Genomic DNA, 12,829 nt, shown 5'->3' on the forward strand with positions numbered 1-12,829 from the left:
AGTGTTAAGCCTAGCCATGGTGTCCAGTCCAAGCTAGGCCAAGCAGCTAGCTGCTCTATGGTCAGCCACAGTCAGACCCCCCATGGTTCCTTGTTATGGATCTAAACAATACAGCAGGAACAATATTCATATTGCCTGCCTGCCTGCCTGCCTGCCTGCCTGCCTGCCTGCCTGCCTGCCTCTGCCTGCCTGCCTGCCTGCCTGCCTCTGCCTGCCTGCCTCTGCCTGCCTGCCTGCCTGCCTCTGCCTGCCTCTGCCTCTGCCTGCCTGCCTCTGCCTCTGCCTGCCTGCTTCTCTCTCTCCAATTTGTTCTGCCTCTGCCTGCCTGCCTCTGCCTGCCTCTGCCTGCCTCTGCCTGCCTCTGCCTGCCTGCCTCTGCCTGCCTGCCTCTGCCTGCCTGCCTGCTTCTCTCTCTCCAATTTGTTCTGCCTCTGCCTGCCTGCCTCTGCCTGCCTCTGCCTGCCTGCCTGCCTGCCTGCCTGCCTGCCTCTGCCTGCCTGCCTGCTTCTCTCTCTCCAATTTGTTCTGCCTCTGCCCTCCCTACTCTCTGCCTTTCTCTCTCCCCCTCCTTTGTGGTAATCTATTCTGAGGAATTCACTCCCATAATCTGTCCAGTACCTGTTGTGTTCTAATGGTGTCACTAAGAAGGTTGGGAGTCTGTGTCTGGCTCTGGGGAAAAAAACAACCCTAACTTGTGACTTGATGTTTATCTCAATAAGCATGCCAACGGTGCCATCTCACAGGACACAAATACAGCTGTACCCTGCTCCATCCGGATAAATAATACATGTTAGACATAGTAGAATGTGAAGTATGTGAAATAAAAATAATACTATAAATAATACAGTACTGCATCATGCTCTTCCTGCTTGAGGAATGTGGTGTGATGTTTGTGTGTCCTTGTGGGAAGAGTTGGTCCTGGAACTCTTGGGTTGCAATCTAATAATCTCTCCTCTCTACTGAAGTGTGCACTTGTTCACTTTCCCTCATAGATTTGAAAGGAAATGACTGGTTTATGGAAATTCACCCTAGACCATGCTTACACCAATTCTAATACTTTTACATTAGTGGGAAGGAGTGAACGAGTGCATAGTTCAGCAAGAAGGAGAGATTTTTGGGACGCGGGACTTAACAAGTTGAGCAAACATTTTAAGTTTGCCTGTTTTCTCAAGTTTGGGCTAAAAATGTTAATTCAGGTTACACTGACTGAAAAGTTTTTTAAAAAGCCGTGGAACCAGTTACTTACCAGTTATTTATTTTTACCGTGTAGTGAATTTCCTGACTTCTTGTGCACAACATGCAGCTTAATATCATGTTGTAAGGATGTGATGTCCTCCACTTGAAATGGGCCATGAATTCTTATATGCAGACCAGTTTGAGAACTACAGCACGGGACATTAAATCATTAAACCTTCCTCATATGCACACCTACCTTACACACACTGGCTCCTTATCAACTTCAATAGAGAGTTAATCACTCAGAAGTGATTATCTTCCAACCTCCACCCTCTGTACTGCTCTACAACCTACACCCTCCACCCCGTGTACCACTCTCCCACCCTCTACCACCTGTACCGCTCTCCCAACCTCCACCCCCCTGTACCGCTCTCCTACCCTCCACCACCTGTACCGCTCTCCCAACCTCCACCCCCTGTACCGCTCTCCCACCCTCCACCCCCAGTACCGCTCTCCCACCCTTCACCCCCTGTACCGCTCTCCCACCCTTTACCATCACCGCTCTCCCAACCTCCACCCCCTGTACCGCTCTCCCACCCTCAGTACCGCTCTCCTACCCTCCACCCCCTGTACCGCTCTCCTACCCTCCACCCCCTGTATTGCTCTCCTACCCTCCACCCCCTGTACCGCTCTCCCAACCTCCACCCCCTGTACCGCTCTCCCACCCTCCACCCCCAGTACCGCTCTCCTACCCTCCACCCCTGTATTGCTCTCCTACCCTCCACCCCTGTACCGCTCTCCCAACCTCCACCCCCTGTACCGCTCTCCCACCCTCCACCCCCAGTACCGCTCTCCTACCCTCCACCCCTGTACCGCTCTCCTACCCTCCACCCCTGTATTGCTCTCCCACCCTCCACCCCCTGTACCGCTCTCCCACCCTCCACCATCTGTACCGCTCTCCCAACCTCCACCCCCTGTACCGCTCTCCCACCCTCCACCCCCAGTACTGCTCTCCTACCCTCCACCCCTGTATCGCTCTCCCACCCTCTACCCCCTGTACCGCTCACACACACACACACACACACACACACACACACACACACACACACACACACACACACACACACACACACACACACACACACACACACACACACACACACACACACACACAGTCGTGGGCAGGGTTAATTCTGAGTAAGGACCTCTATGTGCAGTACATACAGCTCCCGGAGGTGTTCATACAGCTCCCGGAGTTGTACATACAGCTCCCCTAGGTGTACATACAGCTCCCGGAGGTGTTCATACAGCTCCCCTAGGTGTACATACAGCTCCCGGAGGTGTACATACAGCTCCCCTAGGTGTACATACAGCTCCCGGAGGTGTACATACAGCTCCCGGAGGTGTACATACAGCTCCCGGAGGTGTACATACAGCTCCCCTAGGTGTACATACAGCTCCCGGAGGTGTTCATACAGCTCCCGGAGGTGTTCATACAGCTCCCGGAGGTGTACATACAGCCCCCGGACGTGTTCATACAGCTCCCGGAGGTGTACATACAGCTCCCGGAGGTGTTCATACAGCTCCCGGAGGTGTACATACAACTCCCGGAGGTGTACATACAGCTCCCGGAGGTGTACATACAGCTCCCAGAGGTGTTCATACAGCTCACGGGGGTGTACATACAGCTCACGGGGGTGTACATATAGCTCCCGGAGGTGTACAGACAGCTCCCGGAGGTGTATGAGAGAAACTCATTAGTCCTATGATCCATTCAGTAGATCCACCTCAGGACCTGCTGACTAAACTATTCTTCTGACCATAGACCTGCTGTTGACCATAGCCTAACAAGGAAGCTGGGTAGACACCTGGTAGACTGGAATGGACCTACTCAAGTAACCAGAACTGGGAACATATAGGTGTGTAACTTACACATTCCTCATCCGACTATGATTAAGTGTGTGTGTGTTTGTTTGTTTGTGAGAGTGTGTGTTATCTATATAACATCAGGCGCTGAGTTAAGTACTGTGTGTGTATATGTAAGAATAATTTGTGTTTGTGTCGTACAAAGCATGTGGGTATTTCCCTTTTCACTCACCAAGTGTGTGAGCGCTCCGGTGAGTGTGTGTACTTGTGTGTGTGTGTGTGTTTGTGTGTGAACTCCTGAGTGCGTTTCCTTCACTCACACATCCCCATGCACCAGGCCGTAGACACGGTGTATGGTCCAGCCAAAGCCCCCCAGCAGAACGATGACCAGGATGATGATGACCAGAGCAGGAAGTCCCCAGCCCAGCAGGAAGTAGACCAGGTAACGTCTCTCTGTCTGCTCATCGTTCATCACCAACACCTGCCAGAAGTTTACTGCCTGAGAGGGGTGGGACAAAAGAGAGGAGTGAGAGGGGTGGGACAAAAGAGAGGAGTGAGGTGGAGGAGAGGATAGGGAAGAGGAAGAGGAGAGGGGTGGAGGAGAGGATAGGCTGGAGGAGGAGGAGAGGGGTGGAGGAGAGGATAGGCAGGAGGAGGAGGAGGAGGAGAGGGGTGGAGGAGAGGGGTAGGGAGGAGGAGGAAGAGGACAGGGGGGTGGAGGAGAGGATAGGCAGGAGGAGGAGGAGAGGGGTGCAGGAGGAGGAGGAGGAGAGGGAGAGTGGTGGAGGAGAGGGTAGGAGGAGGAGGAGAGGGGTGGTGGAGGAGGAGGAGTGAGGTGGAGGAGAGGGTAGGGAGGAGGAGAGGGTAGGGGCGGAGGAGAGGGTAGGGCGTAGAGAGAGGGTAGGGAGGAGGAGGAGGAGGGTAGGGGGCGGAGGAGAGGGTAGGGGGAGGAGGAGAGGGAGGAGAGGGTAGGGGCGGAGGAGAGGGTAGGGGCGGAGGAGAGGGTAGGGCGGAGGAGAGGGTAGGGAGGAGGAGAGGGTAGGGAGGAGGAGAGGGTAGGGAGGAGGAGAGGTTAGGGCGGAGGAGAGGGTAGCGTGGAGGAAAGGAGATTTAAAGAGGAAGAAGAGCAACAGGTGGTTATCAGCAGAAGAGCCATAGAAACGTGCAGCAGCCACAGGGCTCACTGCTGTCCGTTTTGTAATGGAGTAGCAGGCTTGGATGATCTCCCTAGGTATTAGATACTGGACATCTTGTCCAAGAGAGGCTTACGCTAACTACACTACATATCTCCAGCTTGTGATGACAACACCTGTAGAAGGCCTATCCACACGTTCCTCATCCTTTTGTACATGTTGTACAATGCTTGAAGTGAGGATTTCACAGTAAAAGGACAACAGAACATTCCACATGATTCCATTTATGAGCTGATGAGTTCTCGGTGATCGGGTGGACATGGGGTCAAACACAAGTGACATAAAACCACAACCTCCTTCTCAAAACCCTCTACTTCCATAATCATTATCATTCTCTAGGTGTTGTATCATCAGTGGCAGAGAGGGAGAGCGATATATATAAAGAGAGAGTTGGAGTGAGAGAGATAGCTAGAGGAAGAGAGAGAGATAAAGAGAGAGAGTTGGAGTGAGAGAGATAGCTAGAAGAAGAGAGAGAGATAAAGAGAGAGAGTTGGAGTGAGAGAGATAGCTAGAGGAAGAGAGAGATAAAGAGAGAGAGTTGTAGGGAACGAGACAGCTACAGGGAGAGAGAGATAGAGTTGGAGGGAGAGCGAGCTAGGGGAGAGAGAGTTGGAGAGAGAGAGACAGCTAGAGGGAGAGAGAGAGATAAAGAGAGAGAGAGTTGGAGAGAGAGAGACAGCTAGAGAGAGACAGCTAGAGGGAGAGAGAGAGCTGGAGGGAAAGAGAGAGCTGGAGGGAGAGAGAGAGCTGGAGGGAGAGAGAGGGATAAAGAGAGAGAGAGTTGGAGAGAGAGACAGCTAGAGAGAGAGACAGCTAGAGGGAGAGAGAGAGTTGGAGGGAGATATATATATAAATAGAGAAAGTTGGAGGGAGAGAGACAGCTATAACAAAGCCATCACCTACAGAGATTTGATTTGGATCTATTTTAGTCCCCATTTGGACTAATCTTCCAAGAGTCCTTAAACATTAAAATACAATTTATAATACGAACACATTTCCCATGTATCCCATGCTGTTTTGGCATTTTCCTAGTGGAACAGACCAACATAACTTTGGTTTTCTTGGTGTTTAAAACAAGTTTGTTTTGGCAATCCCACTCCCTAATATTCCCCAAATCTTCTTGTAAAGCTTGCTGTACCTGTTGAACCGATTGTCTTGCTGCATAAATTGTAGTATCATCTGCAAATATACTAGCTAAAGTTTCAGCTAAGGCATAGGGAAGGTATTTGGTATATATTAAATAGAGAAGTGGCCCAAGGCAGCTGCCCTGCGGTATTCCACAGTTTAACACATGAGGGGAAGAAAATGAACCATTGATATAGCTGGACTGTTTCCTGTCAGTTAGATATGACTGTACCCAATTCAATGCTACCTCCTTAAATCCATAATGCATTACTTTTGTCAAAATTATTTAATGATCCACTAAATCAAATGCTGCACTGAAATCTAAAAATAGTACCACCACAACCTGCCATTATCCATAGCATTGAGCCACTGATCAGTCATGTCAACCAATGCAGTGGTAGTGGAATGGTTTTTGCGATAAGCATGCTGATTGGCTGTAATCAGATCATTCTTTTCCATGTACTCCCATATTTGTCTTCTCACAATACCCTCCAATATCTTACTGAGTGAAGGGAGTAGACTAATTGGTCGACTATTGGCAGGAATAATGGGTTCTTTGCAGTCTTTCGGAATAGGACACAGTTTCGTATGCTTCCATACATTTGCAAACATCCCCTTTTCCAGTGACCAATTAAATATGTATCTCAGTGGAACTGTAATCTGGGGAGCAGCACAGTGAAACAAAAAAATTGTCCATAAGACCATAACCTGTAGATTTACCATCAGGTAATGACTTCAATAGGTTTAACACCTCCTCCACTGACACCGTTTGCAGACTAAAAGAGCAGATCTTGTTGCTCATAATATGATCATAAATCCATTGGACAATAGCTTGTTTGGAAGAATGTATGTTTACATTGTTGCTCGGTAAATTCATTTTCTTTGTTAAAAAATCTGCAAAATGATTGGCAATATCAACTGGTTTTGTTATTATTCTCCCGTCAACCTCCACACTAGATGGGCATGAGGAGATAGATGTACCAAGTAAGCCCTTAACTGTGTTCCATACCTTTTTTAGAATCATTTTTACAATCAATTAAAGCATTGTTGTAAAATAACTATTTTTCTCTTTTGATTCAATTTAACTGCATAATTACGTAATGTTCTATAATTCTGTTCATCAATTTATAATTTTGACTTGGCTGCTAAGACTTTTGCCATATTTCTTTGAGAAAAAGCCTCACCCAGTTCATCATCAATCCATGGAGATGGACGAGCACCAACTGTACTCTTTCTTACTGGGGCATGATGGTCCATTGCCTCAGTGAGCAAATCAATAAAACATTCTGTAGCGTGATTTAAATCAACCTCTAGATAAATCAGCTCCCAGGGTACAGCAGCCAAATAATTTAGAAATAGCTCATGATTAAATGTTTTAACATTTCTCTTAACCACAATCCTAGGGGGTTTCTTTGAAACCTTGGTGTTCATGGTCACAATATTATGGTCTGTCCAGCCCACTGGCATTGATCTGGCTTTTAAGCATTGCAATGGTATATTACAAAAAAATCAGATCAATGTATGTGTCTGAACGATGACCCAACTTAATTGACGATCTAGTTAACCATTTGTCTCAAACCACAGTTCTTGGCATATCTCATCAATTTTGTTCTATTCAAATGATTGTGATCCTTCCAATGTATATTAAAATCACCCAAGATAAATACATCTCTGTATGCTATCTGTGGCCTGGTCAAACCCAGTACATAAGTCATCAAGATAGGACACCTTAGAGCTAGGAGGTCTATACACACATCCTACCAATATGGGTGCCTGGTGAGGCAGATGTACCTGAGCTCATAGTGCCTCTACTCAACATACATGAAGGTCACCCCTTCTCTTAAAAGGTATATGATTCTGAGTGTACAGAGCTACACCCCCACCCTTCCTATTCCTGTCCCTTCGATGTAGACTATCCATGAATGTTAATTTGCCCATCATTTACATGCATCTAAATGTGTTTCGGTCAAAGCCTAAATATGAATATTATTTACTGTATGTTGACTAAGTTAAAAACCTCATGTATTTTGTTAGAGAGACAGCTATAACAAAGCCATCACCTACAGAGAGATGAACCTGGAGAAGAGTCCTCTAAGCAAGCTGGTCCTGGGGCTCTGTTCACAAACACAAACACACCCCACAGAGCCCTGGGACAGCAGTACAATTAGACCCAACCAACTCATGAACAAACAAAAAGATAATTACTTGACACACTGGAAAGAATTAACAAAAAAACTGAGCAAACTAGAATGCTATTTGGCCCTCAACATCATTACAACACTGTATATATACATAATATGACATTTGTAATGTCTTTATTCTTTTGGAACTTCTGTGAGTGTAATGTTTACTGTTCATTTTTATTGTTTATTTCACTTTTGTATATTATCTACTTCACTTGCTTTGGCAATGTTAACATATGTTTCCCATGCTAATAAAGCCCCTTGAATTGAATTGAATGTATATGAAGAGAGAGAGTTGGAGGGAGACAGACAGCTAGAGAGGGAGAGAGAGATAAAGAGAGAGACTGTTGTGTAACGCATCATATTAGACAGCTAACAGAGTGCCACTTTAATTGAGCTCCAGCAGTGATAGCTGGGCGTGCAAATAACTGCATTAGGAGTTTGTGCTGTGCTGTTCCCTTGCTCCGGTTAAGCCGGATGAGGCTTTGGCAGGTTAGCCGTTATGCACTGTTGTGGAGCCCTACGGTACAGAAAGACAGTTCTGGGAGGACATCTCTATCCAAGGTGCCCAGTGTAACGACTCATAGCCTGGCTGATTCAACTACAGACTGTTGTGTTCTGTCAAGGGGCCGACCTGTATTTCCCCATTGCAGCGCTTCAGTGCACCGTTGACTCAAGGCTTGACGAGTGCAATAAGCATGGTCTACGAAAGCCTCCTGGCTGGCGCCCCCCACATATGCCACTTAGAAAAAAGCTGATACTTGCTGACTCAAAGAGAGGGGGGTAATCCTCTGATCAATAGTATGGAGTATAAGGAATGGTAGGAACATGTCAACAGAGCCAGGGGAAGGCACAGTGATGCAGAAATGTTGGTGTTTTACCCCACATATTACTAGGAGTTTAGATATATAGAGTGTGCAAGTGTAGCAAACAGAGCCAGAGATATCATCAATATTCTCATGAGCTACTGTCCCACTATACAATATAGCACAGTATTTTTTACATATTTTTTTATTTTAAATTGAACCTTTATTTAACTAGACAAGTCAGTTAAGAACAAATTCTTATTTACAATGACAGCCTAAGCACAGTGGGTTAACTGCCTTGTTCAGGTGCAGAATGACAGATTTTCACCTTGTCAGCTCAGGGATTCGATCCAGCAACCTTTCGGTTACTGGTCCAACACTCTAACCACAGTCTACCTGCCCCAAAAATGTATTTTTGAATCATGTATTTTATACAGTCATTTTTGCTTGTCTTTATCAATACTGTAATTTCAGACCTGATGGTACATGACCTGTTTATTCACATGGTTGGATTAACAGATGGAACATATTTGTAAATGTTATGAGACTTATCAAACCAAAGCTGTCCTGGTTAGTTTAGGGTTAGAGCAGGGGGCATATGTTTCAAATGTCTCAGAGTAGGATTGCTGATTTAGGATCAGTTTTGCCTAGAGGTGGAACAAATTACAAATATTCTCCTTACTGTAATTGAGTAGCCATTCCGAGTACTTGTACTTTGAGTATTTTTCAGTCAGTAATTTTACTTACTGTAAGTAAGTTTTGAATTAAGTATTGTACTTCGGTACCTTTTTAAAACCATCCATTACAGAGTAGAATTTTGTAGGCTATCATTATTAGTAGATCATGATGGCATGGAAAGTTTGTGAGCGGGAGCCCTTGGAGCCAGAAAAAAATGGTATCGTTGTTTAGTCAGTATCCAATCAAATTAAACACATTGTGCAAAAAACAGGCCAATCAAATCAAGCTGTTCGCACAAACTTATGGTGGTCGGAAGATTTTCAAAAACAACTTTCATTGATGTCACAAAAGAGAGGAACTTTTTAAAAATCAAAGTGGTGTCTAAGGACCCAGTGTCCAAGGAGGAGAATCCCCGGCCGCATTTAATACCTAGGGTAATTGAGTTAAAATTAAATAGATTGAGAACAGAACTTCCACAACGTTACTTTTGTACATGCTGTTGGGGCGGGAGTAATATAGCTTTGGGACAGAAGTAACAGCTGGCGAGAAGCATTTGTTGGAACCAATTCAGGGAACAGGACCAAAAATAATGAAATTGTTTGAGGAACAGAGTCGGAACCGGGAACGAAAGTGATCTATCCTGTTACGGAACAGAACCATTATTTTAAAAGCATGGGAACCGGTTAATGATGTTCTTTTAAGTTCCAGTCCCACAAAAATAGCAACAAAGCACCTAGAGTATGCCATCGTTTCCCAAATGAGGTCGCAACCCCAGTCGCTCTTGGTTCAAATAACCGGGGTTACGTCAGCCGCTAGATGTGGTTGTAATAAATGGATGTGGAGAGGATCTGTGTATGCACAACATGCTCTGACTGCTGGTGTCCCCCAAGGCTCAGTTCTAGGCCCTCTCTCTATACACCAAGTCACTCGGCTCCGTCATATCCTCACATGGTCTCTGCTATCATTGCTATGTGGATTACATTCAACTCCTTTTCACCTTCCCCCCTTCTGACACCCAGTTGGTGAATCGCATCTCTGTGTGCCTGGCAGATATCTCAGCTTGGATGTTGGACCACCACCTCAAGACCAACCTCGACAAGACGGAGCAGCTCTTACACACAGGGATGGCCTGCCGCTCAAAGACCTATCCATCACTGTTAACGACTTCACGGTGTCCCCCTCCTAGAGTGCAAAGAACCTCGGCGTGACACTGGCCAACACCATGTCGTTCTCTGAAAACATCAAAGCAGTGGCTCACTCCTGCAGGTTCATGCTCTACAACTTCCGTAGAGTACGACCCTGCCTCACACAGGAAGCGGCGCAGGTCCTAATCCAGTCATCTCCCGTCTGACTTGTGCCATCAAACGGCTGAAACTTATCCACAATGCTGCAGCCAGCCTGGTGTTCAAACTTCGCAAGTCACACTGCTCCTCTGCACACTCCACTGGTTTCCAGTCGAAGCTCGCATCGACTACAAGAACATGGTACTTGCCTACGGAGCAGCAAAAGGAATTGCCCCTCCCTACCTTCAGGCTATGCTTAAACCTTACACCCTAAGCCAAGCATTCCATTCTTCCACCTCTGGTCTCTTGGCCTTCCCACGCCTACGGGAGGGCAGCTCCAGCTCAGCCCAGTCCAAGCTCTTCTCTGTCCTGGCACCCCAATCGTGGAACCAGCTTCCCTCTGAAGCTTAGACAGCAGAGTCCCTGCTCATCTTCTGAAAACATCTGAAACCCTACATCTTCAGAGAAGATGTTGTTCCATTGTTCCCGCTCCCCCCAATTAAGAAATAATTAAATAAAAACCTTTCGGAACTAGCAGTCGCACTTAACCCCCTTTCTAGCCTTGACTTTCCTGATAGCTACTTTGAGGAAACATGTAATTACAATGACTGTGATATGTGGTTGTCCCACCTAGCTATTGTGATGAATGTACTAAATTGCTTTAGATAAAATGACTAAAATGTAAATGTAAATGCAGCTCTGTTTCCCTCTACAATGCCCACAAGCCGCGTGACCTCATCAGAACAGAGTGGACAAGACCAGGCCCTAAATCAATGATGTTCTTTTCTACACAGAATATCATACACAATTATTGCCTGATGATCTTCTGAACTTACCAATACAATAAATGAACTTGGTTCGTACTGTACATATATCTCCTCTCTTCCTTTTTCTATGTATTGCATTGAAAATATAATGTCTAACACATTCAGGTCACCTTAAAATTACCTCATTATCAAGCTCAAAGTTTTTATTTTAAAAGTAACTAAATTACATTTACTCTCAGTACTTTTCAAACGAGCTACTTTTTACTTGAGTAGTTTTTAAAATGTAATTGTAGTAACAATACTTCTACTTGAGTAGAATATTTCAGTAATCTTTCCACCTCTGGTTTTGCCTTTCAGATCACAATGAAGAAAATTAAACGTATACAGGTGGGATCTGATTCTAGATCAGTGCTCCGACTCTAATATGCATGATACATACAGGCCCTGGTGTCAGCAGTAGGCCTTACCTGGAGGAGCCCTGGTGTCAGCAGTAGGCCTTACCTGGAGGAGCCCTGGTGTCAACAGCAGGCCTTACCTGGAGGAGCCCTGGTGTCAGCAGTAGGCCTTACCTGGAGGAGCCCTGGTGTCAGCAGCAGGCCTTACCTGGAGGAGCCCTGGTGTCAACAGTAGGCCTCACCTGGAGGAGCCCTGGTGTCAACAGTAGGCCTCACCTGGAGGAGCCCTGGTGTCAACAGTAGGCCTCACCTGGAGGAGCCCTGGTGTCAACAGTAGGCCTCACCTGGAGGAGCCCTGGTGTCAACAGTAGGCCTTACCTGGAGGAGCCCTGGTGTCAGCAGCAGGCCTTACCTGGAGGAGCCCTGGTGTCAACAGTAGGCCTCACCTGGAGGAGCCCTGGTGTCAACAGCAGGCCTTACCTGGAGGAGCCCTGGTGTCAACAGCAGGCCTTACCTGGAGGAGCCCTGGTGTCAACAGCAGGCCTTACCTGGAGGAGCCCTGGTGTCAGCAGCAGGCCTTACCTGGAGGAGCCCTGGTGTCAGCAGCAGACCTTACCTGGAGGACAACTGGTGTCAGCAGTAGGCCTTACCTGGAGGAGCCCTGGTGTCAGCAGCAGGCCTTACCTAGAGGAGCCCTGGTGTCAGCAGCAGGCCTTACCTGGAGGAGCCCTGGTGTCAACAGCAGGCCTTACCTGGAGGAGCCCTGGTGTCAACAGCAGGCCTTACCTGGAGGAGCCCTGGTGTCAGCAGCAGGCCTTACCTGGAGGAGCCCTGGTGTCAACAGCAGGCCTTACCTGGAGGAGCCCTGGTGTCAACAGCAGGCCTTACCTGGAGGAGCCCTGGTGTCAACAGCAGGCCTTACCTAGAGGAGCCCTGGTGTCAACAGCAGACCTTACCTGGAGGACAACTGGTGTCAACAGCAGGCCTTACCTGGAGGAGCCCTGGTGTCAGCAGCAGACCTTACCTGGAGGACAACTGGTGTCAGCAGTAGGCCTTACCTGGAGGAGCCCTGGTGTCAACAGTAGGCCTTACCTGGAGGAGCCCTGGTGTCAGCAGCAGACCTTACCTGGAGGAGCCCTGGTGTCAACAGCAGGCCTTACCTGGAGGAGCCCTGGTGTCAGCAGTAGGCCTTACCTGGAGGAGCCCTGGTGTCAACAGTAGGCCTTACCTGGAGGAGCCCTGGTGTCAACAGCAGGCCTTACCTGGAGGAGCAGGCCCCTGGAGGAGCCCTGGTGTCAGCAGCAGGCCTTACCTGGAGGAGCCCTGGTCAGCAGAGGCCCTGGAGGAGCCCTGTCAG

The 12,829-nt window shown here is 47.5% G+C and overlaps 1 protein-coding gene across 1 annotated transcript in view; it reads right to left on the minus strand.

The window, feature by feature from the left end:
• Window positions 1-12,829, minus strand: part of LOC112237176 (adhesion G-protein coupled receptor V1-like) — a 225,981-nt gene that overhangs the window by 45,428 nt on the left and 167,724 nt on the right. The window contains exon 84 of the mRNA XM_042320335.1: window positions 3,363-3,541. Within this exon, the coding sequence (XP_042176269.1) occupies window positions 3,363-3,541 (179 nt within the window). The remainder of the gene's footprint in view (window positions 1-3,362; window positions 3,542-12,829) is intronic.

This window comes from Oncorhynchus tshawytscha, linkage group LG04 (assembly GCF_018296145.1).
Source record: "Oncorhynchus tshawytscha isolate Ot180627B linkage group LG04, Otsh_v2.0, whole genome shotgun sequence".
NCBI classification, from domain to species: domain Eukaryota; kingdom Metazoa; phylum Chordata; class Actinopteri; order Salmoniformes; family Salmonidae; genus Oncorhynchus; species Oncorhynchus tshawytscha.